Source organism: Coptis chinensis, chromosome 2 (assembly GCF_015680905.1).
Source record: "Coptis chinensis isolate HL-2020 chromosome 2, ASM1568090v1, whole genome shotgun sequence".
Classification (NCBI taxonomy): Eukaryota; Viridiplantae; Streptophyta; class Magnoliopsida; order Ranunculales; family Ranunculaceae; genus Coptis; species Coptis chinensis.
In genome coordinates this window covers 112,540,544-112,567,564 of record NC_141457.1, presented here as the reverse complement: position 1 = coordinate 112,567,564, position 27,021 = coordinate 112,540,544, and the positions used below count along the sequence as shown (strand labels likewise).

At 35.5% G+C, this 27,021-nt stretch overlaps 3 protein-coding genes and 1 pseudogene across 8 annotated transcripts; all 4 read right to left on the bottom strand.

The window, feature by feature from the left end:
* Positions 1-1,181: 1,181 nt before the first annotated feature.
* LOC147520796 (uncharacterized) lies at positions 1,182-2,832 on the bottom strand. Of its 3 annotated transcripts, XM_086592300.1 has the most exons (5): positions 2,771-2,832; positions 2,436-2,574; positions 2,170-2,328; positions 1,704-1,909; positions 1,182-1,611 (listed from the first exon to the last, which is right to left on the bottom strand). In XM_086592300.1, exons 2-4 carry the CDS (start codon positions 2,532-2,534, stop codon positions 1,805-1,807), a joined length of 363 nt encoding a protein of 120 aa, XP_086448426.1. In that variant the 5' UTR covers positions 2,535-2,574; positions 2,771-2,832; the 3' UTR covers positions 1,182-1,611; positions 1,704-1,804. The 3 variants fall into 3 exon arrangements, with proteins under 3 accessions (XP_086448426.1, XP_086448429.1, XP_086448428.1); XM_086592303.1 differs by having other exon boundaries at positions 1,704-1,906; positions 2,436-2,783; XM_086592302.1 differs by lacking the exon at positions 2,771-2,832 and having other exon boundaries at positions 1,693-1,909; positions 2,436-2,743.
* A 1,815-nt stretch (positions 2,833-4,647) lies between these two features.
* On the bottom strand, positions 4,648-9,943 carry LOC147520795 (protein arginine N-methyltransferase 2-like). 3 transcript variants are annotated; one of them, XM_086592297.1, is made up of 4 exons: positions 8,782-9,942; positions 8,309-8,704; positions 7,453-7,569; positions 4,648-5,090 (listed from the first exon to the last, which is right to left on the bottom strand). In XM_086592297.1, exons 1-4 carry the CDS (start codon positions 9,056-9,058, stop codon positions 4,810-4,812), a joined length of 1,071 nt encoding a protein of 356 aa, XP_086448423.1. In that variant the 5' UTR covers positions 9,059-9,942; the 3' UTR covers positions 4,648-4,809. The 3 variants fall into 3 exon arrangements, with proteins under 3 accessions (XP_086448423.1, XP_086448425.1, XP_086448424.1); XM_086592299.1 differs by lacking the exon at positions 4,648-5,090 and adding an exon at positions 5,373-5,692 and having other exon boundaries at positions 8,782-9,943; XM_086592298.1 differs by lacking the exon at positions 4,648-5,090 and having other exon boundaries at positions 7,148-7,569.
* A 243-nt stretch (positions 9,944-10,186) lies between these two features.
* On the bottom strand, positions 10,187-11,727 carry LOC147520794 (coniferyl alcohol acyltransferase-like). Its single transcript, XM_086592296.1, has one exon. The coding sequence runs from the start codon at positions 11,670-11,672 to the stop codon at positions 10,548-10,550; it is 1,125 nt and encodes a 374-aa protein (XP_086448422.1). The 5' UTR covers positions 11,673-11,727; the 3' UTR covers positions 10,187-10,547.
* A 6,506-nt stretch (positions 11,728-18,233) lies between these two features.
* LOC147520793 (subtilisin-like protease SBT1.7 pseudogene) lies at positions 18,234-20,908 on the bottom strand (annotated as a pseudogene). Its single transcript, XR_015212825.1, has one exon. The product of XR_015212825.1 is annotated as a subtilisin-like protease SBT1.7 pseudogene (transcript).
* Positions 20,909-27,021: the final 6,113 nt, after the last annotated feature.

The window sequence follows — 27,021 nt, the reverse complement described above, 5'->3', positions numbered from 1 at the left end:
GCAAAACAGATTGAACTCTTTTAGTAAAAAGATTGAAAAGAAAAAAAACCGTTAGATCCAAACATTATAGCGGGACTCATTGAAATGTTAAATGAAAACAACATAATAGCCGAGAGTTCTGAGAATGGCCGAGATAGATTTTACGAATCTGAAATTGCCGATGTTAGTATAAGACTCATTAGTACAAAGACATCGATGGAAGAGTATACAACATGCCAACTTCTAATGAGGTAGCCGGGTCTCATTGTTGGTAATGGAGATGAATCTCAAGGTCACCGTGACGTTGTTGTTGACAAGAAAGGATACGGCTTGAAGAGGATCGATGAGACTTTTCCAAGTTTTATGTCAATGCAATACCCTCTCTTATTTCCTGATGGAGCTGATGGGTATAGACCGAAATAAAATACAGAAATGGTAGTAAAGTTGGTAAGAGACAACATGTTACCATGAGAGAGTATTATGCTTTTAGAATGCAAATGAGAGCAAATGAAGGACTAACAATATTTAGAGGTGGTCGATTGAAGCAACAATTTTGGGTTGATGCATACACTTGCTGCTGAGGAAATGAGGCTTTCGTGGGTTAGAAATAACCAACATAACGATTTCGTCTTTGAACTATACCAAGGTATGGTTGATGTTTGTTGTTTTCGGGATACTAAACCTCAGATCTCGTTGGTAGGCGATTAGTTTTACCATCGCCTTTTCTGGTAAGTTCAATCAAATCCCAAATACTCACTTGCAACCTTTGAAAATGAATATATAATGACAAATGATTAATTTTACCATTGTTTTTTATAGGTGGTCCAAGATATATGGTTCAAAATTATCAGGATGCCATAGCCATTTCCATATGGGCTGGAACTCCTGATATTTTCACCACATTTACTTGCAACCCCAAATGGCCTGAAATTCAAATGGCATTGGACAAGGTTTCTAAGGGACTAAAACCTGAAGATGCCCCTGAAATTATTGCTCGGGTATTCGAAATAAAACTACACGAGTTAATGACTGATTTGCAACGGCGTAAACATTTTGGTAAAGCTTGGGCAGGTCAGACTTTATGTTTAATTCTTTTGCCTATAATTTATAAAATGCATAAGCGCCATCAGTTGCTTGCATAAATAAAGAAAACTTAGTACATACCTCTTGCTTGAACAACTGATCTGAACAAAAAATAAATATGAAAAACTAGGTAAAAATATTTCTGCATGTTACAGATAGTAATGTCAAGACAAGACTACTGAAGGATTACTTCTATCAAACGTTTAGAATGCTTTATATAATCAAAGTATTGTCTGCTTTACGTTTATATAATCAAAAGCAAAAATCAAATGTACTTTGATTATATCGCTCTATTCTAACAAATCTTCCACTAATTTTACGTTTAGAATGCTTTAGTAAACAAGCACCAATTACATGTTTGTCTGGAACCTTAAGAAACAGAAACTCAAAAGCATCTCAAGTACAAACCTGCGCTGCATCAGAAATTAGTAGTAAAACAAGATCGCTGCCTGACACAGTTTCCCAGATATCACCCAGGGTTCCATTCTCTTCGGTGAATCCAGCACCACGAGCTTCAGCAAAGGAACTGGAGCCTTTTCTCACGCCGATCTGCATTGCAGAAAATAAACTAATTAAAGAATCCAAATTGCAGTGATACTTTAGGACTAATAATATTTTACTACTGCTTACACAATATTCACCTTCACGACAATGTCTGACTTCACTTCTGCAAGTGAATCTCTCAGATTCTGAGCTTGGGCAGGACCCTACAAAGGCAAAAGTAAGGACTAATAATATTTTACTACTGCTTACAAAATATTGCAGTGATTGCATCTAAACCCTTCTGCAAGGAAGGATTATCCGTCTTTCGACTGCTCTCAGGGGACTGATTTGACTGGTGGAACTGCTATGTTAAAATGAACAGTGACAATACATTAGCACCTCAGTAGACTGAATAAACATAAGCTTATTAAAAAAGCACCTGTGATAATTTAAGATAAGTTATAAGATGATTAAATTTATAGACCTTTTATAATTTATCATTTATATATATAAGATGATTAAATTTATAGACCTTTTATAATTTATCATTTATATATATATATATATATGGACAGATGAAGAATGCAAAATCTGTAAAGAAACGATAAAAAGTGGTAAACTGACCATATCATCTGAAGGTATATGGAGGGCAGGTTTATTTAACTGGTGAGCCACATTCTCATCGTCAAGAATGGATTTAGCTTTTCTAGCAAGAACTCCCCAAAAGCCATATTTGGATTCATTCAAATTCTTCATTGACGTATACTCATAGGAGGTGGAATCCTATATGCAAAAAGGAATCAATAATAAGATAAAGCATTTCACTATAGTAAAAAGTTCGCTTTATTATCTTAAGAGATCTTCCCTTATTCTTGAGCGTCAGTTGTCACCTTCTTCATAAGTAAGGAAAGTGCTCTTATGCGCGACAACCCAAGATGCTGCAACCGGTGCTTATTCGTATCGCTGTACAGATTCAATCTTCGGGACATAATAATCACTAAGCCATGCCAGTAATAGTCTCTCTAAATTCTACAAGAGAATTCAAAGCTGAAAAAATAACATAGACGCGCATATAATCTATTCCGAAGCAATAATAATATTCTTTTGTAAACCAAAGTTTCTACTCAATTTGTTTTTCCAAGTTTTGACTATGCCAGAGAAATAATACTTTCCAACTTTTGTTATGCAGCAATATACACAATAGAGTTTCAGAAGAGGGGTTTACCACACGCTCATATCTTGCTTTTCTTGGATAATGGTGCCAAGCCAAAGACCCCTACTCAGATCAATAAGTTAATATCAGCAGAGCTTCCAGACCCAGAAGATAAAGTTGCATATGAAGCAGTCACACAGTTTATGATACATGGGCTCCACTACCAAGTGTAAACACATATCTAGATGTAGACTTTCATCAATTGTGCTAAGATTTTACCAACTATAATTGATGTATAAATACGACGCACATAGAACTCTTAAAAACAATAGCCAACTAAAGTTCAAGGCCAAGTGACCATGCACAAAAAATGCAATTCTTGGATGTTACAAAATAATATATAGTTTGGAGTAGATACATAAACTAAAGTTTATTTACCGTTTATGATATAATTTGTTTATTAAATTTTGAAAGTATACCAGGCCGACCACGTTCCAAATTATTATTTGTTAATGGGTAATTTTTTGCAAACGTTAATTAAGATGAAATACTTCGGAACATTCAGCAACCATGATTGTATTATTATGGCTTCATGTCGATTATTTATTTTGAGTATGTTCAATCGAGAAAAGAAAAAAAAAAAAAAAAAATGATTATTAAGAAGAGATTCATTGCCGAAGAAAGGTAATCTTACTCCCATGAATGAAATTGTTTAAATTTTTGTTGTTTGAATTTTTTAATTCATGCTATGCAGAAAATTTTAAGTAAATTCAAAATGTCTAGCAAAAAAAAATTATTTCATTTTACGCAGAAATTATGGCTAAGTTCAAGACGAGGAGAATATGGATAGATCAGTTAAAGAGCTTCATCTCTTATAGTATAAATGTCTTGCATAATTATTTATTGCTTATCATTTTCTTTATTGTTTGAAGTCTAGAACAAAATCTGGCAAATAATTGGCCCTGGAACTTTGATCAATTAATTTAATGTATGAGTTTTTATATAGTTTGGAAATAAGATTTTTGATATATAATAATAAAATGAAAAAAATTATATAAAAACGGTCCCCGTTCGTTGAACGGGTCCAAAAATCTAGTTATAAATGCAATAAGACAAGTTCGGAATAATAAAATATTTCAGGACTCTAAATTTAACCAGCAGTCAACTTTTTAACATGCTTATAATATATTGCAGAATTGAAATAGAACTTTTACTAATGATGCAGAGGTTATTGATGAACAGATAGAGAATGATAGAACCTCAATCATATTTCATAAGGATTGTTATTATGTAAATATAGCTGTGATCGGCACAGATAGTCGAGGAGAATTCTTAGGAGAAAAAGTTTGTAGAGTCAAAACCACTTCACCTAGAGAAGTAGAAGCCTTAGCAGTAGAACTGGCAGTAAATTATGCAGTCCAACAACGTTGGAGAGAGATCATTGTAGAAGGGGATGCTAAATCAGTCATTTTAGCATGTGTAAACATGATTTCAAGATCTTCATGGACCTGGAACCAAGCTCTGTGCAATATTTATATTCGAACATGCAACATGTCAGCTCATAAACTGGTAAAATGGGTAATATTGAGAGTCTTTATCTGTACTACTGTACTAAATGTATGTAATAATTTCTTAAACCAGTTTTTAAGTAAGGAATAAATAAAGTGCCCATGATTTATTCATGGGTCCCCAAAAAAAAAAAAAAAAGTGATCAACTTTAGAAAGAACGTGAAAATTCAAGGTAAAGGAAGTCTAATTGAGAAGTTCAGTTAATATCAATTAACATTCAAAGCTGCTTATCAGACAGGCCTGAAGCTCGGGACCTAAAACTCTAAAAGTCTAAAACTGTTGGAACACCCAAAAAATAGTGAAAATTCCCTCATCCTCCGTGAGAACTGTTCATTGGGCATTGGCTATTTTAAAAGCAAAACCGAAATAAAAGTCGACTATTGGAAATGAAGAGTGAAGACTATAAAGTAGAAACAGGCAACCATCGCCCTTTTATCTGAGGAAGCAACACGGGGACGTAGAGATCGTCATTATGATTATAAATACAGTTGTGCAGCATCTTTTGCTAGTAAAAGGTCTACATGCAGCAACTGCACTCCATTCTAAGTACCAGCACAGATTGGTACGTAGACATCATGTGGGGCTGGTTTGTCAACTCCTTCATCACTACGCAACCAATGAGTTCGGATGAACACAGAAGCACCATCAGGAACATCTTCCATTACCCGTTCACTGCCTTTTGGATAGTATATTCCAGTGCGTGGATGAGGAATCCAATAAGGGAGATTGACCTTATTACCATCATCATCTGAGTCTCTCAAGGCATCAGTCTTATCCAGCAAGAGTAAGGTTGCCACCATAGCGGTTGCCCCACCAAAATCCCCTGCAAGAACCGAATTACGCAAAGCACCAAGCAATAGTTGATTAGTTTAAACATTTAATAGTTGATTAGTTTTTTTATGGTTAATTACTATTTGAAAAATTAACATGATCCTCAGTATCCTCACATGTCAGGGAATGCAAGAAAATGAGGGATGGATTAATTCTTGAAACATAGGATCTCTTTGTCATTCCCGTCAAAACATTGTAGACTTGGTGGTAATATCTCATTTAACTTTCTAAGAGCAAATATGTTTCAGTTTTGATAGTTGAGACTACTCACTTGCAGAAGTCATTTCCTTCCATTAATTCTTCTTAGTTCTTACACTTGAAAGATGAGTAAATGTGGATAATAGAATCCAGCGCTTATTAAATTTTGTGATTCATTTGTAGGGTTTACATTCAAAGAATTACTTTCTGGTTGTGTCCTCCCATCATCAGTATAGGCTGTATAGCGAGTACAAGTTGGGTGGCCATCAGGTACCAAATGAAGTTGAGGAAGTTGTAAACCATGTAGGAGCAAAACACATGCACTCTGTATTGGCTAACAGTCGCTGTGCCAAGAGCCTTACATAATGACTAATATCTGGAAGCTTAGAACTACAGCTAAATTGGAAAAGAGATGATTTTAGTAATTATTTACACTAGTAAGCGAAAACATGAACAAAAGGCTTATTGTGTATCTGGGGAAAATCTGGCATCAAATATATCTCTGGAAGACACACACACAGTAACATTGCAGCTACTAGGTATATGGAAAAGTACATATTCAAAGTAGAGTTGATGTCTTGACCAAGTAATACATGTCATAATTAACTAGCAAGACAAATTTATCTGACTTTTTTTTTGTAAAGCTAGATTTAAGACAAAAATACAACGTTGCAAAGTAGGCAATGTTGCTAGTCAAAGGAATGCTACACATATTTAAGGGAATAACATGATCAAGAAGAAATATAGTTACCGAACTAACATCTTTGTTTTAGCAAGCCTGAATCTGGCCATCATCCAACGAGAGAAATGACGACTACCACTCACTGACGTCTAAGAGAGAAGGTTGAGCTGCAATATCTTTTATGTATGCACCCTGCCTGGGGAAGATTAAGGTTGTAACCTACCTTAGATAAAGGTTGTAATAAGTTGTACTTATAGCCCACCTCTAATCTACCTTTGGTTCAGTAAAGAAAGAATCTGATTCCACAGTTGTGCTCCATTACATCGAAGTGTTGAAGTACACTAGGACAGATCTGGACTGAGTAAGTGTTGTGTTGCAGTCACCTTTAACTTTAGAACTTGATAAGTGAGATTATTCTTAATTTATGATCTCTCTAACTTTTTAAGCAAAAAGAAGATAAAAATAAAAGGGCCAAGTATCTATAGCTTCTCCTGATAATTATTTTGTGGAGACAGCCCTCCATTTTGTGGTGATTAACCACTTACTTATCCTCACTATCAGATACCCAATCAAGAGGGATAAAAGAAATCCCCACTGTTTAGTCTAATGGTCAATATTAAGTATTTGGGAATATATGATTTATGTAAAGAGAAGTCACATTGTTATATTAGGGACCTAAGACTATCCTTTTCTCGTTTTAGCAGGTTCTCTCCACAGTTCCCCAAGTCTGGTTAGCATAATCTGTCAATTCACACATGTCATCCCAACTCAGAACTGATTCTGGAGAATACTAAATGTCGACCAATGCACTCAGACATCCTTCCACAATCCACTGGTCACCACTTTCAAACCTCACAACTTCACAAGGATGTGCTCAACCAGAAGCCTAATCCAGATCAACTTAAATGTAAGATACATGTATATCATCAAGTACTATCCAATAAGGGACCATTTCAGGTGCAAGGATGCATAAAGTCTCAACTGTAGGTATTTGGTAAAGACACCAAAGACCACACAGTTCAAAGCAATGTAGGCTATGTTTCCTGTAGGAAGTAAATTGGGCCTTCAACTTAATAATTTCGGATAGGACATCAAACAGCAAACAATGTTATTGTTTACAAGTCCTCTTTTTAGGTGTGTGTGTGTGTGTGAAGTAGAAGTCCATTCTATTTATGACATCCAACTAATTTCACATTAAGCATTGCTATCAATCCTATCATACCATGGAAAATGGTTCATACAGAATTCTGGAAGAAAAATAAAATAAAAACTAAACATCATTCAGAATCCTCTGAAGACTGACAAACAGGGAGATAGTACGTATCTAACTGCCAATATTTCTGTTTTACACCCTCCCAAACTTCTTCGCCCAAACAGCCTTTAACTGGTAAGGGAATAAACTGTGTGGAGTAACCCAAATTCCCAAGTTCTAAAGAAACTAACTGACAGTAAACCACATGGAAAAATGCATTACCTCCGCAAAGACCATTAAAGAAAGAGTAGATTCCACCAGGCTTCAGAAGTGACGGAAGTTCCTGGTGAAATTTCCTCAAATCTTCGTAATACTCCCCATATGTATCAAAGAATATCCCTGCATGGAGATACACAGTTTTAGATTGCAACATCATAGATGGGATTTACCAATTAAAAAAAAACCAAAACAAAAAAATCATAGATGGGATTTTTTCTCTTTTAAGCATGGGTGGGTGGGTGTTTTACAGCAGTAAACGAATCTACAAAACATCAGGGAGACTCTGTTCCCTTTCTATGATCAATAAAATTATACATTGAATTTAGTAATCTAAGGCTAGTACCCCTTGGCTGAGGGCAAGTTGTAGTGATGTTTAGCCAATGAGTGATCAATTTAAATATACAAGTCTCCATGTGCGAGTTTAAGCAGACACTAGCATTTGAACATGGGCTTGATTAATAAGACAGCAAACAAAAAAAATACTTCAAGCTGATGCAGTAGTCTTATAGGGAAAAAAAAATCATAACACGGCTTGCGGATTTAGCGATAAATGATGCAATTCCAATTCTGCGTGTCTGCCACTATCAATTTCAAGTTAAGCATAACATAGTACTATCTAAAGAGCCCTAAGGGAACTATCAGTTTACAAACATCATTACTATTCTCTTACCCCAACAACTGGGCTATTTGTCACTGGTTTTGTCAATTCACAATTATGATAACTTTGCCAGGGAGTAGTGCTTCAATTAAGAAATATTTTAACATATAACTAGATCATAAAGAATATACGTAAAATCATATTTCCGCAACTACAACACAAATGAATCATATTTCAATAGGCTGGTATGAAAAAATTTACCATCATAAGAGTCGAGTTGTGAAAGAACGTCTTGCCATTTACCAAATATTATCTTCACATTTTCCTTTTCTCCCCAGCCAGTACGTAGCATACGATTATAAACCTCAGGATGAGCCTCAATAATGGTATGAGTAGCAGGAGAATACTGCTGAATAGCCGTGTCGACAAGACCCATTCCAAAGCCAATGTTAAGAATGTGACCACCACCAGAGCAAACAGCTTTTGCATGAGCTTCCATCAATGGTTTCTCCCAAGCCATCATGACAGCCTTGCTACTCGAATCCATGATCTTATCCTCACTAAAAGTAACTCTGTCTTCCAAGTAATCCACATCAGACACATTGTTTTTATTTTCTGATCTTGCAATTGTTCCTAGAACTAACTCAGCCTGAATCCCTGCACAAGGAAACCCAAATAAGACCCTAACGTGTAAAATGCAAATTGTATTATTGAATCAGCAGCAACTTACATACCAGCATTGAGGAGTAGATCAAATGCTTCTTGGTGGCCAGCATCCATGGCAAAATCACCAGCAGAGAGGTTTGAAGGAGTGAGGGCATTCCAGGGGGCACCAGCTTCAAGCAGAGTTTTTACTACGTCAGCATGGCCATGCTTGGCGGCGTGCATTAATGGTGTGAAACCTTGTTGGTCGAAGTAAGTGACGTCTGTGCCACCACTGACTAGATTTTTAACCTTGGTGGAATCACCGGACCTTGCTGCCTCACAGACCACTTCCTCTCTTCCGTCCATATTTCGTCAGCCTTAAAATCAACAACACTCCTCACTGGTATTTAACTTATTTCGTTCAACAACCGAAATCAATTGAAATTCCAACCGGCATTTGTCGAAATAATAGTACATACATGTCAAAATTTATCGGAACAACTGATTCTCTTACCAGGAAAAGGCTGCAAGTGTTGATTAGTCTTTTTTTCTTTTTCTTATTTTTTTGGTTCTCACTAGAATCCCTAGATATTATTTTCTCAAGGTGGAATGTCCTCTTATTATTTCTCTCATGGGAATCCCTAGACATTATTTTCCCAAGGTGGAATGTCCTCTAAAACTTACGTCAAAAGCAAAGATAGACAATAAGATAAACGCATATTGAAAACTTTATGTGCCCTCTACATGATAGAATATAATTGAAAGTAAAACGAGCGTAAAAATAAAATTGTAATTGCCCGTCTTTCCTAATTCATAACTCCTTGCATAGATGTCAAAATAAAATGAAACTTGATTCATTTGAAAATTGACATATAACACTATTTTTTCTGTCTGGGTAACTAAAGCCTAAATTTGACTCTAACTATGTCAAAAGTGAGCTCGAAATCAGACCAGTGCAACTTCTTATGGCAGACTACAACATGTGTTTTCAACCTTCTAACAATCATACAAATAGAAAACCATGATGATGGATATATTTGAGTAACTACTTACTTGACCCTTGAACATCCATAGGCGTGAAAAAAACAAGAAAAGATCAAACCAATCCATACATGGTGGTGATTTCATTACAATAAATATGTGCAAGAAGTCAGGAAATTGAATTGGAACAGTCGACCTTTCAAAACACATAACTAGAACCTTCACTATTAGAAACTAGAAGGTATAACTGACAGAGCAGCTGTTAGATGGGGGGGGGTAATCTCAAAAAAAAACATTGAAAACAGGGAGTATCTCTAATTAACCCAAAAAAAAAAATGTAATTAATTAGTCTATAAATAATCCACATAAACACCAATATATATGAGTTACAAATAAACCAAATTTCAATTACAAACTAAAAGGCTAGATAATGAGTTATAGATTATAAATGTGTATTAATGATTTTTAATTATAATTAATATTCAAAAAAATATCTAACAAGAAGAAAGGATAGGAACTCTCAAAACTTAAAACTTAATTGCATATGAAATGGTGTGCATTTTCTGGTCTAGCTTAACAGTACCGGAACCATAAGCAAGAAACTTAATGGACAACATGGAAAGTGTTTTTTTTTATGGTGAACAACATTGAAAGTGTCAATCGAGTCATGTCCTATATGGTTGCAGAAATGGGCTTGAATATTTGATTTGGGTCGGACTCCAAGGCATCTGCTAATTTGGACCACACCATTGAAAAAACAACCCACGACCCATCTCCCCTTGAACTAGGCTGAGGGTTAAAATACGCAGCACATAGCCTTTGTAGGCTTGAGTAGTAAGTCCCAACCACAGGTGGACCAAAGCCCATATTTACCTCAAACAACGAATACTGACGACCAGATGTTACTATAACAGAAGGCCCACCAATACCGAGCAGTATCTTTGCTAAAAAACATCCCAGGCTTGTGACTCTCAATCCAATCAATTAAGTCCAGAAAATGTTCTTCGTTAGTCACCTCACAGATTGCTCTATGTGCAATAGTAGCTACCTTTGAGAGTGTACCTTGTCTCAAATCTTCCACACTTGCCTCTCCAACAGCCATTGACAAAACATTTCCGACCAAGTTTGAAACATCCTGTGACACTATCCGTGGTCTTCCGTCAACCAACCATCCCATATTACAATGTGTCTCCGACTCTTCCAATGTCGCTGCTACGACCTTCCAGATGTACGCAGACACGGCCTCAACTTTCGTTCTCTTTTCCCCATTTTCACTAGCTAGTTCTTGCAACTTAATGACATCCGATGCCTCAATGAAGTACATTCTTTTCACTGAAATGTCATAGGCGTTTGGTGTGTTTAAGAACATCTCTTCGGTGAACTTGCAAAATGTCCGGTCAAATATTGGACCATACTCAGGAGGTGACCGTGGCTTAAATATCGATCTTTGATGATTTGGGTAGTTAGAGATCGGCCTCTTTCGTGCAACTTCTGACCATGCTACAAGAAACGTGTTAGAGGACTTCGCGTCAACAAGAACATGGTCAAAACTCCAAAAGAGAGAAAACCCCCCACAGGTGAAACTAGTGACCTGCAAGGATAGTGGCATCTCAAGTGAAACTGGGATATAGATGTCCTTTACAGATTCGTTTAGATCATGGAAACTAGCTAGATCTATATTGGCATGGGATTCAGTAACTTCAACACCTTGGTTGTTACATAGAATCTCAGTTTCATTAGTTGCACTATTAGAAACTACTCTACCAGCAAATGGGAAGTAGTGATTAAGAGTTTCAGAAAGTGAGGTTTTGATTGTAGAAAGAATTGATGAGAAGTCTCCTACTGGAGGTTTCGTATAGGCAAATAGAACAATAATTGCAGATCTGCCTGAAAGGAGATCAAGATTGGAGATAGGGAGTGTGTAATGTTTGATTGATGTATTGTTTGCCATCACCAATGATTTTTGAGTAACATTGAGGATGGTTTCTGAACTAACCATTTTGAAGGATGAGGAGTTTGCTTTATTTTTCTTCAATCATATATGCAAGGTTTATATACGACCCTGTTTTGTATATGGAATTTATTTAGAAAGATTCCTAACTACTAAAATATGTTTTAGTACATATATATCAAACAAATTACAAGTTGGAGTAATTGAAGAATTGACAACTTGAAGATGCCATTTGTTTGTTTCTCAACCAACTTTAGTAGATGCTGTGCATGATTCCAGTTGATATCGTTTGTCTTCTTCTCCTAAGAAATTAAAAAATGATCCAGAAGTGTTTGTCCCTTACTAGTGAAAAAATTAGTGTGTTCGATAGCTCTTGACATCATGCATGAAAAAATGTTTATAAAAAAAAAAATTGAAATAAAAAATAGTTCTCAGCAGGGGTCTACTTGGTGGCCGGGGCAGCTAGTACTGAAGCATCTTTCATCACAGGTCTTGCCTAAAGTTCTCAAGCTAATGAACTTACTGGGTGAACTAGGAGTCGTGATCCACAATTTTTTGAGCTTGTGTAGGATTTTAATTTCCAACTTGTTTTCTATTCGCACTTGCTCACCATCTTATTTTAAGGAAGCAGCAAATCTTTTTGATAGATGCACGTCTCCTCAATATATGTTCTTCGGCAGTATTGTAGTCGTTGATGGGCCTGGCTTTGGTGATCTTCATTGGCGTTTGTCGATGCTCCCACTACGTCTTGGTGGTTTAGGAATTCATTGTGACCAACGTCTCCACATTTGCATTTGTTGCCTCAACATATTCAGACCAACGAGCTCCATAACCACATTCTTAGAAGTCGTGGTACTAAGCCTAGCAAGTGAACCACCAATATGAAACATTGGAGTGAATACTACCTGGTCGGCTGATCCTCCTTGCAATTCTAGACGTCTCCACTACAACATTTGATATGAAACTCCTATTTTTCCCGTTGCCACTCTTTACATCATTTATAAAAGTGATATGGTATATTTTGACATCACTTATAAAGTGACTTTAATTAATGTTTTTTCTGTTGTAGTAGAGTCCAACATCAAATTTTGGTACGGTACGTCGGTACTCACTAGAGTCAATTCAACTTCAATTATTCAAGTAAATAAAATCAGCCCGTATCTATTGAAGGTCCAACTTCAACAATCCATAATAGTCCTCAACGTCAAATTGAGATGCCAAGCATCAATGTTATTTCAAGTTGAGTTCGAGATCTCTACAACCGGTTACAGAGATCATCTCTGTAACCGTGTTATCTCACCGTTGATTCGAAATCGAGATGTGTGTGTGTGTCTCGCGAATTACTGTGTGTCATGACGCCTCCTAGAGATGTGTGTGTTCAATTATTCCGAGATAAAATCAGCCCGTATCTATTGAAGGTACAGAGATCAATCTCTCTGTACCCGGTTATAGAGGAACCGGACTCTTTCAAGTTTTCAACCTTTAAGCCTCCAATAGCCCATGTGCCGATAGGTCTTCTTCTTTTCCTTCCTTCCAATTAATATAAAATTCTCTCTCATTATTTTACCAACTATAGAATTTAATCAATAATCATACCTTTTGTAACCAAACCAGCTCATTACCAAAGAAATTTAAATCAAACCCCACTAATATATCAACTCCTCTTTCAAAATCAGATTCAAAATCAGATTGCATTAAAACCCCAAATCAACCACTTTGCAGAAACTTTTTAACAAGAATAATAAGTAGAAGAGTGTAAGTGTACTATGAGTCTATGAGGAATTCATGGCCTAATTAAATTATTTTAATTTCATCATCCATAAGTCCCTTTATGCCGTTTGTGGAGATGGAGAGAGAGGTTAAACTAAAAAAATTCAAGCTAGATAAGCATGGAACTTATCAGCTCTCGGCTTGTTTTCCCTCAAGCTAGCAGGTGGTGTCAAACGAACTTATCACCAAGTCTGCCAATCAAACATTACTTCAAGGGTTAAGGCCACCTCCTACTCCCACGCATACACCCGACCATCTCACAAGTATTTTCAATCAATTTAACACATTAATGACAAAAAAAAAAAAAGGTACGTGAACCAGATTGTACTTTAAGAGCATTTCCAATGCATATGAATATCAAGGGGATGTGACAATATTCACTTTTAAATGGTCAAAAACTTTTGCCCAATGCAAAGGTGAATATCAAGGTGATTATTTTCCCAAATCAAAACAAGAGTGAACATTCAACCGAGATAGTGGCCGAGTTGTAAACTTCGGACGAGATGTTGGATTCCGTCTCGTGTGTTTTTTTTTATAAAAAAATTGGTTTTTTTTTCGAACCGAATATTTCATTCCGTCTCGCGTGTTATTTCGACTTTTCTTCGGGTTTTTTTAAAATTTCAAATGGGATGTTTCATTCCGTCCGGCGTGTTTTTTTGATTTTTACATTCAAATGGAATCCAACATCCCATCCGAGATTAATATTCACTTTTACATTGGGCAGCCTCACTTTGCTTTTCACCAAAACGGTGGAAAAGAGAGAAAATTGAGCCTACGTGGAGGTGAATAATAATGACATGCATTGGGAATGCTCTAACAACTTGTGCCCATTCGATCACCGACCAACGATTTGTTACTTACCGACACAATGGATACATATTATTAAATAGAGTAATATACTAAGAAATACCACGTAATTTAACACTGAAAAGAATCTTAAGCTTGAAAAAAAATCACAAATAACAAACTATGATACTACGAAAACACCCTTAAGCACAAGTAAATTACTAAGTTGCCCTTATAAAAAAATATTTGTCATTACATTGATGTTGAGTTGTTGACATCCTAACAAAAATATATATATATATATATATATATATATATATATATATATATATATATATATAATATAATATAATATAAAATTTCAGTTCATTTGGAAACCTCTAATATAGATAAAAATTGTTTTCATTTTTAAAAAGAAATTTAACGGTCCAGAAATATTAAATTTTTGTAATCGTTTTTTGCCAATGTTAGAGGTTTCTAAATGAATTGAAATTTTGTAGAGATGATCTTAATATTGAGTATATCATATTCACAAAAAAAATAGATTTAAATTCATTTTGTAGGTGAAGTTTTATTTACTTATTTGTTTTAAAGTTAACTTATATAGCTACTTTTTAGAGAATAACCGATATACAATAATTTTCTAAAAAAGTAGTTACTTAAATTAAATTAAAATAAATACATAAGTAAACTCTGCTCTATAAAATGAATTCAAACCTAATTTTATGTGGTTATTAATCACTCACCATAATGATTATTTTTCCAAAATTTCAGCTCATTTGGAAACCTCTAACATAGATAAAAATTGTTCTCATTTTTAAAAAAAAAAAATCTAACGGTCCGTAAATATTGAATTTTGTAATCGTTTTTTTGCCAATGTTAGAGGTTTCCAAATGAGCTCTAAATTTTGTAGAGATAATATTAATATTAAGTATATCATATTCACAAAAAATAAATTTAAATTCATTTTGTAGGTGAAGTTTTACTTTTATTTACTTATTTTAAAATTAACTTAAGTAGTTACTTTTAGAGAATGATCAGATAATTCAAACCTAATTTTTGTGGTTATGAATCATTCATCATAATGATTATCTTCCCAAAATTTCAGCTCATTTGTAAACCTATAACATAAATAAAAATTGTTCTCATTTTTTTTTTAAAAATCTAACGGTCTAGAAATGTTGAATTTTTGTAATCATTTTTGCAATTGTTAGAAGTTTCTAAATGAGTTGAAATTTTGTAGAGATGGTCTTAATATTGAGTATGTCATATTCACAAAAAATAAATTTAAATTCATTTTGTAGGTGAAGTTTTACTTACGTATTTATTTTAAAGTTAACTTAAGTAGCTACTTTTTTAGAGAATGATCAGATAATTCAAACCTAATTTTTTTGTAGTTATGAATCACTCACCATAATGATTATCTTCCCAAAATTTCAGTTCATTTGGAAACCTCTAACATAGGAAAAAATTGTTCTCATTTTTAAAAATAAATCTAACGGTCCAAAAATATTGAATTTTTGTAATCGTTTTTTGCCAATGTTAGAGGTTTCCAAATGAGCTGAAATTTTGTAAAGATTGTATTAATATTGAGTATATCATATTCACAAAAAAATATATTTAAATTCATTTTGTAGGTGAAGTTTTATTTATGTACTTATTTTAAAGTTAACTTAAGTAGCTATTTTTTAGAGAAGGATTGTATATATATATAAACTAGATAAGCGAAAAATTTGACGGTGCAAAATTTGGGTTAAATGCTTGACAACAAGAAAATCTACATGGTTACTTGTAGGGCTATCAAGAGAAAAAAAAAATCACTCTTAGGCACTTAGGAGCGAAAAGTATCTTAAGCACATGTCCACCACACATCCACCATCTATTTTAACTAGTGATTAATTATAGTTAATTAAAATCTAAACAAATATTTATTTTATTCCCTCTCCAAATCATTCTATTCTTTTATCCACAAATATTTTATTTCTTTGTGTTTCCATAAAAATAAAAATAAAAAATTATCAATTAAAATCTAAATTTAAAAATTTGCAAATAATAAATTTTTAATTTTTTGTTGTAGATTTTTCAAGGGGTTCTTCTTCATTCAATTATAACTAATTTTTCAATTTTATTTTGTATAAGCTATTATCGTCAATATTTTTGGGTTTGTAATAAAGTAGCAATTTGTAATTACATTTACGTTTCTTTAATATTTATGATAAAATTTAAGATTGTTTTCATAGATGTTAGTGTGGCTTTTAATTTATTATATAAAGTTTATTATTATTATTATTATTATTATTTATTGTATAAAAAATAGAATGATTGGGAGAGAATAAAACAAATATTTGATTATATTTTAATTAACTATAGTTAATCAATAGTTAAAAAGTAGTGGATATGTGGTGGATGGGTGCTTAGGAGACTTTTCGCTCCTAAACGCCTAGGAGCAAATTTTTTATTTGCTATCAATGAATCGGTTTGGGTTGGGTTCTGAAAATCCAAACCCGAACTGATAAGAAAATTGGAAAATAAAACTGAACCGAATCGATAATATTATATTTCATACGAAACCGAACTAAACTGATAAGATATATATTGCAAACTAAAACCGAACCGACTCAAACCGAAAACTATAAAATCAATTAAATTATAAATTAAATATATTAATTTTAGTTATACAATTGATAAACATATACAAAATTAATTATAAATATTACTTAAATCTAGGAGTGTAAAAAAAAATGTTGACCCATCATCCGGTAGGGTATCCGGGTCTTCACCCGCCACCCAAAACCGTCTTCACCCAAAAATAGATCGGCCCCCCGCCACATCGTTTTTTACGCCGGGTCGGCATGAGGTAGGTTTTATGCTCAAACCCGACCCGTCAAGCCACTCGATCCGCACCGTGTCAAAAGTCGTTGACCTGCACAATTTCAATACTCTAATTCTAATATTTTTGTATTTTGTTTATATTTTATTTTAACTTTTGTAGGAATTTGAGAGATATGAACACAAACTTATGAGTTCAACATCAATTTCGAATATTCAAGTTTGAACATTGGGCAAATATCAAAACTTTAAATTTAACTTTCGAATTTTGAAGAAGATTAATCATTCATCTTTGTATTAATTTTGAATTCTTTTAGTTTATATTTTATTATTTTATACCATAGATCCTCGCTCTCATCTTCATTTTATCATGTTATGGAAAATAATCAATTTACAAATGATAAATCACGAGAAAAAAATTTCAAATTTATAGATATAGTTTTGGGTTTTAGTTTAAGTTTTTTTATTTTTGTTTATTTTAATTGATTGATTATATTTTTTTTTCTATGTTGTGAATCGGAAATATATTACTGCAATTTAATGTTTTTGGGTGAAATCGGGTTAAAATGATAATTTCCATCCGACCGAATGACCCACCCAAAGCTCGGGAAGTTCGATCTCCAACAGTTCGGGCGATAAGATTTCAAGCATATTTACACTTCAACCCGCCCCATCACTATTTGACCTACGGTTGACCCGCCCGCCCGTATTACACACCTACTTAAATCCCATCTTATCGGTTCGGTTTATATTGGTTCGGTGGACCAACAAACCCAAAACCAAACTAAACCAATATCTTATCGGTTTGATTCGGTGGAGGGCAAAGCACATTACCAAAACCCAAACTATTTTTTATCGGTTTAGTTCGGATCGGTTACCGGGTTTCTTAGTTCTTCCTAAAATAAATTTTTTTATCATTAAAGGGAACACTAACTTCCTGAAAATGATCATTTACTTGTAAAGTTTGTACTGCCAAAGCAATATAGTTGAGTTTGCGATGCCAAGTTAATTTAGCACCCAAAATCGTTCATTTTGTCGAGATCTATAATTCCATATCAGGTATCTAAATCCTATGGTCTATCTGCTTATCACATTTGGTTTTAAGTATGATCATCTGATGCCTATATACATTTAGCATTAGAAAATATATGACTTGACTATCCCGGACAAAAAATGCATGCATGAGCACCATAATCCGAAGTCCAAACGGCACTGAGCAAAGTGTTATAAAATAAAAAACTTTCTTCACATATAAGTACATCACATTAATCCAAGAAGATCTTAAAGTTCTTTCTTGTGAACTCTGTTCTTTGTCAATTAATTTTACATAATTCTTACAGCTTAGTACTTCAGCAGTCACACTGACTACAGTACAAGCACACTGAGCATCTTACAAGAACACATGTCATAGTTTTCAGCTTACTGTTTTCCACTTAGCAAATACAGCATAATTAACAATTTTGTTCTTTTATAAGAAGAAAAGAAAAAGAAAAAGAAGAATAAAAATAAGTCCGTTACTTTATCTTCTTTCTAGAAACCGAATTTTTTTTACTTCCAACTGAAAGCGATAGGACTGCCCACGATATGCTTACCATCAGACCACTCCAAACGTGCAAACGAGTTCGTTCCAGAAGGCATCGAACTCGCTGTAAAACGTCACGGTGTACAATTTTTCTCATTTTGCTGTGTGAAACTCAGTGAGTCAGGCTCAACCGATATCTTCACCGATTGTGACTCAGATGACAATGACACCTTATAAGTTCCAGCTGCACCCACGTTCGTTAACGTGCGGGTATATTTCACTACTTTACTTGATCCACTACTCCCACTCCCACTCGTGGTAGTAGCAGTTTCAAATGCAGCAGCAAACGAAGGATAGTTCAAATATGTGACGCTGTACTGCTTACTAGCATCACACGTGTACTTCCTCTTTGCCACACTTGTAATCTGCGCCGCAGTGTAATTTAAAGCACACAAAAATTCAAGATAATCATCAGCAGTAATATCGTAAACCAAACCAGGATCAAGGGCAGATACAGGATCCACGTGCCCAGCACCATAATCGAACGGTGTAGCTAGACCACCAGTTGCAATATCTTGTAACTTTGAACCTGATTTATAGGAACTGTAAGCTGTCGTCATTAAAGCTGATTTGATCGCTGCTGGACTCCATTCCCGATGTGCGGCCTTGATTAACGCTGCTAATCCACTCACGTGTGGACATGACATGGATGTACCTGATATTATGTTGAATCCAACTCGACGCGTGTCACCTGGTAAACCAGTTGGGCCAACTGAACCAGACCAACCAGCTAAAATATTGACACCTGGAGCAATTAGATCAGGTTTGAGAACCTCTGGTGTAATTGAATTTGGTCCTCGTGAACTAAACGCTGCTACCACCGGTGATGGTGAGATTCCCACCTTTGTTCCTGCGAATGTAATTGTAGCCGTTGGATTAGAATCTGTTAATAAATATTCTTTGATTGCAACACCACTTTTCTGGCCCACTGTAGATGCAGGCAATAAATGAGCATCGGCGACAAGCTCTTCGCCGTTTGCCGCAGTGTTCGCTAACACCATTCCATAGCCACCAGCATCTTTCACCACTTGTCCCTTTTGTACTCTAGCACTTAATCCTCGATCACATAGAACAATTTTTCCGGCAACTTTTTCCGGCAATAATGTTCCTGTCATACAAAGATTTCCATTTGTCGAATTTGAGGCGTTAGCGGCATAAATAAACGGTAACATCGAGTTGGTTAATGGTTTTCCACTGTAGAGTGAAACACCAGAGAAATTTTTTCCATTGCCAAGGCTAACATATGCAGGGAAGTCACGGTCCAAAGTACCAGCACCAACAGTTGTGATCCATGGAGCAACATTAGACAAACTATAAGAACTAGGCCCAGCATTACCAGCAGAGCAAGAGACTAGAATTCCCTTTTCCATTGCCGTAAAAGCGCCTATTGCGACGCTATCACGGTAATATTCAGACATTCCACCACCGAGGGACATGGAAAGAACATTTACGCCGTCTGCAACGGCTTTATCCATTGCAGCAACAAGATCACTACTGAAACATCCACCCAACCAACAAACCTTATAAACAGCAATTCTCGCACTAGTAGCCATTCCACGTGCAGAGCCTTCTGCGTAGCCGAAAAGGCTTGCACCATCTACTAATGATCCTGCTGCAGTACTGGACGTGTGAGTACCATGCCCATCGTCGTCTCTTGCAGATTTAGACTCTTTAGACTCGTCTATGGGTCCAAGAGTTGCTTCGTAACCACTCGAGAAAAATCGCGCTCCAATTAGCTTCTTGTTACAATTTACTGCAGTGAAACTCTTGCCTAGTTCACACTCACCTTTCCACTCACTAGGCACTGGTCCAAGCCCCATGTCGTCGTAGCTTTTGCTTTCGGGCCAACCACCAGTGTCTAGCACACCCACGATTACATCACTCACTGAGTCAGACTCGGGAACCAAACCGCCTATGTTTCTGTCGAGTCCAAGAAACTCAGGAGTTCGAGTTGTATGTAGTTGATATACAACTTCAGGTAAAACAGAGAGAATTCCAGGTAACCCTTCCAAAGACTCAGCTTGTTCAGGAGTGAGTCGAGTGGAGAAACCATGAACAACGTTGGTGTAAGTGTAAAGCATTTCAGCTGAGTCAGAAACCGATTTGAGTGATGAATCGTACCAGTGAGTGTGTTCCTCAAAACTCTCTGGCATTTCGGATTTAGCCATGTGTACGATGTAAGTCTTCTTCTCTGATGCTGAACATGATACGTGGGAAACACCCAGATACAGAACCAGTAATAGAATCAGAGATAGGGACTTGAACATCATCTTCTTGAATGGGGTTTTTCCCTTTCCGAGTGTGAAAGAGACTAAGAAATGGAGTATGGAAGGTGTTCGAATAAATAAGAAAAAAAAGGAGGAGAGAGAGAGGAAGTGGAGAGAAATAAGCAAGAGCGGGGCAAGTTTAATTAGTAGGTATGAAATCATGCAAAGAGAGAGAAGTGGTTCATTTGTCTGGTTCTTTGAATGATTGATTGCGTTTAGACAAAAAGGAAGACAGCTCTAAGCGAGAAAATTGAGCTTTCATCACGTGTCTTCGTTCGGTACTCTCTCTCCCTCTCGAGATTCTCTCTCTGCTGGCAATGTTACTCTGTTAGGCTACTTTTACTTTACTTTTGCAGGAAAAAGGATAAAGGTCGTTCGTCGTAAACACTTTTTTATTTGAAGGCCCAAAACAAGGTTTATCCGCATTCTCGAATTTTTTAAGTATTGTGGTTGAGAATAATTCGGTCTAAAAATTCATAATTTTCATAAGATTTAAAAAAAAAATTTATTAGAGCATTTGCAATGTAGGGGATTATGAAGAGTTTGTGACTATAGTCACCAGTTTTTGGCAATGCAGCGGTAAATAAATAGTGACTATTTTTCCCAATTGATTTCAAGGTGAAATTTTTCACTAGATATTGGATTCTGTCTTTTGTGTTTTTTTTTTTTATTTTTTCTTCAGATAAAATACTAGATGGGATGTTATATTCCGTCTGGATCAAAAAATCTTCAGACGGAATCTAACATTCCGTCCGAGATATTTTATTTACCTTATTTTTTACCGTTTTAGTGAAAAAAAAGTGAATAAGTGCTGAAGTAGCGGTGATAAAGAGAGAATTATATTCACTTGCATTGTAAATGCTCTTAAAAAAATTCTTATTCTTTAGGATGAAGATATGAAATGTAAAAAGAATTTTGATTTTTTTTTTCATTATTAAAGATGTTTGTTTTAGTTTAAATACTTAATATAATTTCATATGGTTTTGATCAATTTTTTGTAAAATGAATGTATAGTTCATATCTAATATTTTTTTACCCACTTATTTACGAACCACAATTTTTAAAAAAAAATTAAAATCGAATTATACGCTATTAACGTTTTGAATAATTTCCGGTCGACCTTACTAACTAAGATCCACACACAGAAGAAATGGGCTTCGTGGACTTATTTGCTTCCCCTTCCACGTTAGGTCCCACAGTGGTGTAAGTGTGTAAGGAACGTCTTGCGTTTATCTCCACTCATAAACTCTCCATACTTTATCACTTTATCTTGCGAAACAATGAATCAATGATTAAGTTGTATTCAGCTCAATCATGTCTGTAACTCTGTATAACACGTAGTTTGTGATTCTCTAAAATATAATTTTATGGTCAAAAAATGGATAAGCAAAAGATGCTCGGTAGGGTCTGATTGTAGTAGTGGACTAGTGGAGTATCTTGTTGAGGTGGGGAAGTGGGGAACGGGTGTTTACTGTCACAGGCCACCCATAATTTTGGAGTTGTACAAGAAAGACAAAGAGAGTCCAATTATGATTGAGTTACGAGGAGTTCGAAGTTATGGAAAATTCCAAAGGTTACGTATGCTGGTCACGGGATGGGTTTTCGGATTTATTGTCATTGCTTTTATTACACACGTAGGGTGGTGTTCTGTTTTCTTGATGCATAAGTTCTACCAGCCACCGAATTACCCACACGATATAAATAGCATTGTAGATTTTCTACTAACTAATGTTTTATATTAAATTTCAAAGAACAGTATGGGTGATCATTTATAACATCGCATGTGATTTCAAAGAACTGGGAGAAAATTTTCCAGCATACATAGTAACGTTTAATTGTTCAAGCATTCAATGGTACTGGTTAGAATCGGTGTTCATTTTCGACAACCTTTTTGTTTTAATAACTCGTTTTCAATAACCTGAAAACCTGGCTTACTCTAAATTCCATAATGTGTTGAATATGAGACTTGATTTTGGCCAGAGCAAATAAACATTTTTTTGTTGGATCATTAATCTGTTTGTATGCTCGTAAAAAACGATTTCTTCCTGTTTATGTATTCTTTTGGGAATTAGTGAGTTACCATTGCCATTTTGTCTTCCATGGTTTTTCTCCAATGGATCCTATCCTACCGTATCCATAGTTCAAGATTTTGGAATCGTTAGAATTCTGACAAATCCAAAAACTGGAATTGTGGCCCTTATTCCACTATATTCCAAAATTTTATATTTTTCGATTCTTTAAAGAGTATGTCTTCAGTGCGCAGGTCGTATGGTGCGCAGGTAATATTGGGCCTTTGGATCAGTACTTTGCCATTAAATACACACGCACCCTTTGGTATGAGTGACGGAGATGTAATGGCGCACCATACATCTCGCGCACCATAGATTTAGCCTTCTTTAATTAGAATTCCAAATTTCTCAAAAACCAAAATATTTAATGGAATTCTGAAAATTTCATCAAAATCACGAACTATGAACTATGATCGCATCACATTCGTGGAAGTTCAAAATGTGGAAACCATTTCATTGCGGGTTTTTGGTTCTTAGTTCTTACCAATTCTAAGGTTGATTTAATTCTTTAAGGACAATTTCACAAACTTTCCGGCTTCAAATTGACTTGCAAGTTATGCTCAAAATCTTGAACAAGGTTACCATGGACTGCAAAAGGGGGCTTATTAAGGAGATCCACAATGGAGGTGTGACATTAACTGGCGTTTACAACTTTACATAACACAACCCAATAAATAACAAGAACAGCCGGAAATTACATCAACCTGATATTTCACTTTTGAAGTAGTAAGACAGTAAACGTTCAGAATATTTTATACTGGACTTGTAAATTCCATCTGTTTTGTTTGGTTAGTGATAAATTAGCTCTCTCTCATATATATATTCTCTTCCCAATTGTTGCTTCCAGTTTTTTTTTGTCTTGATAATAATTACCACGCATCCCGTGTGTGAGATTGAACCCAAGTTCTTAGAAAAGCATCGCCGTATGCTATAGAGTATAGACACGCTACCACAATTTCCAAGAAGAAGATATTTCAAGATTACGAGGTTTCAAAAAATCCCTCCCTCAAGTTTTTCATTCAATCAATATGTTGTTTTATCATTGCTTATTCTTAATACCTTAATTTTGTTATCATTTGGCATTACAGGATAACACAATGCAAGACACCTCAAGGCGATAATTTTTCCACCATCAATTCGCAATCCGATACCACCGGTAATGAATCTCGATATATAATGATCCAAAAAGTTTATACCAATCACTAAAAAGAAAAGTAGCCCATCCGCCTATGAACTCTGTTTGTTATATTGAAAACTATATATGTTTACTGTAATGTTTATAGAACATGGTAATGAGCTTGGTGAATCTATATATGCGTAGGCATTGTGCCGGTCCATACTGTTTCTGTTTTGATTGCTTGATTCTAATCTCTCCTGTACAATTTGCATTTTGAAAATCTAGGATTACTGCCCCACAAAAATAATTCTATGCCAAATCAATTGTTTCTAACCAGGAAGAAAATGTCATTGTTCAAAACAATGAGGAAGAAGTAAATTTGCAGAACCAAGGCCAGATTTCATCTGAAGTGGATTTGTTGCAACAGGGATTGAGCTCTGAAAATCAGGTACAGCCAGGGATGGACCCAGGAGGGTGTGAAGGTATTCAACCTTCAATATATATATAACGTCAAATATATACTCTAAGCTATAGTATCCATTATCCAATACTATCAACAAGAAATGATTAAAGCCTGTGTATGAATTTTTGTTGCTACTTTAGAAAACGTGATACTACTTCTAAACAAGAAATATAGTATCTTCTAATTTAGTATTTAACGTTTATTAACAATAAAACTGTCAATATTTGCAAAAGTTTCTAACTTATCAAGCTTTTGGAGAACACCAACAGTTAAAAAAATTCCGATCTAAGTCGGTTTTTGAGATCTTTACGAATTACAGGTTGAATACCTTCACAAAACTTCTAAGGTCCATCACTGGTCACAGGAAACTGGTCACCTGCGGGAAAGCAGTCAGCTGAAAATGCAGCAGAAAGATGATGATCAGCTAGAAAGGCAGGCAGAACAGAATCATGTTCATGATGGAGGTCAAGACGAAATGCAACCAGAAAACCAACAGCAATACCCCAATATGCAGACCATGAATAACCCACAGGCACAGGCTGCAAAGTCAGAAAATGGCAGTAAACAGGTTTCATATAGTGTTTTGCTTCCTTTGCTGTTGCCTTCACTTCGAAAAAAACAAGCAATGCTGCTTCAGGCAAACTATTTCAAACTACAGGTGCGTTTTTATTTTAATCAGCCTCCTCTTTTATCAAGTTCCTTTCTGCATTAGATCGCCAGTTGTTACTCTAAATGATATAGCTGCTTGTATTTCCAGAAAATGAGATCCCCAAAGAGGGGCTTTGTGAGGAATTTGAGGAATATTGTGGGTGAACAGAGGCTTAGGCAAGCAGTACTTTTATTAAAAATGCCACAGGCAAGTAGATTATGATACTATCAATGAACTTGTGTTTCTTTCGTTTACCTCTTCAAAATATGAAATATGTTCTCTGAAAATTTGATGTTTTATGCATGTGAGGGAACACTCCAATGCTCAGGCTGATCATAACTCACAGCTTTCTCAGCAAACTGTCCAGGTATCTGAACAAAATCACGTTCATGATGGAGGACAAGACGCAATGCAACCAGAAAACCAACAGCAATACCCCAATATGCAGACCATGAATAACCCACAGGCACAGGCTGCAAAAGTCAGAAAATGGCAGTAAACAGGTTTCATATAGTGTTTTGCTTCCTCTGCTGTTGCCTTTACTTGAAAAAAAACAAGCAATGCTGCTCCAGGAAAACTATTTCAAACTACAGGTGCGTTTATTTTAATCAGCCTCCCTTTTATCAAGTTTCCTTTTCTGCATTAGATCGTCAGTTGTTACTCTAAATGATACAGCTGCTTGTATTTCCAGAAAAATGAGATCCCCAAAGAGGGTTTTGTGAGGAATTTGAGGAATATTGTGGGTGACCAGAGGCTTAGGCAAGCAGTACTTTTATTAAAATGCCGCAGCAAGTAGATTATGATACTATCAATGAACTTGTGTTCATTCGTTTACCTCTTCAAAATATGAAATATGTTCTCTGAAAATTGATGTTTTTATGCGTAGGAACACTCCAATGCTCAGGCTGATCATAACTCACAGCTTTCAGCAAACTGTCCAGGTATCTGAACAAAATCACGCTCATGATGGAGGACAAGACTAAATGCAACCAGAAAACCAACAGCAATACCCCAATATGCAGACCATGAATAACCCACAGGCACAGGCTGCAAAGTCAGAAAATGGCAGTAAACAGGTTTCATATAGTGTTTTGCTTCCTCTGCTGTTGCCTTTACTTGAAAAAAAACAAGCAATGCTGCTCCAGGAAAACTATTTTCAAACTACAGGTGCGTTTTATTTTAATCAGCCTCCCCTCTTTATCAAGTTCCTTTTCTGCATTAGATCGCCAGTTGTTACTCTAAATGATACAGCTGCTTGTATTTCCAGAAAAATGAGATCCCCAAAGAGGGGTTTTGTGAGGAATTTGAGGAATATTGTGGGTGACCAGAGGCTTGGCAAGCAGTACTTTTTATTAAAAATGCCGCGAGGCAAGTAGATTATGATACTATCAATGAACTTGTGCTCTTTTCGTTTTACCTCTTCAAAATATGAAATATGTTCTCTGAAAATTCATGTTTTTTATCTTGAGGAACACCTCCAATGCTCAGGCTGATCATAACTCACCGCTTTATCAGCAAACTGTCCAGGTATCTGAACAAAATCGTGTTCATGATGGAGGACAAGACGAAATGCAACCAGAAAACCAACAAACAATACCCAATATGCACACCGTGGGAATAATCCACAGGCACAGGCTGCAAAGTCAGAAAATCGCAGTAAACAGGTTTCATATGGTGTTTTGATTCCTCTGCTGTTGCCTTTACTTGAAAAAAAAAACAAGCAATGCTGCTCCAGGCAAACTATTTCAAACCACGGTGCGTTTCAACCTCCTCTTTATCAAGTTCCTTTTCTGCATTAGATCGTCAGTTGTTACTCTAAATGATATAGCTGCTTGTATTTCCAGAAAAATGAGATCTCCAAAGAG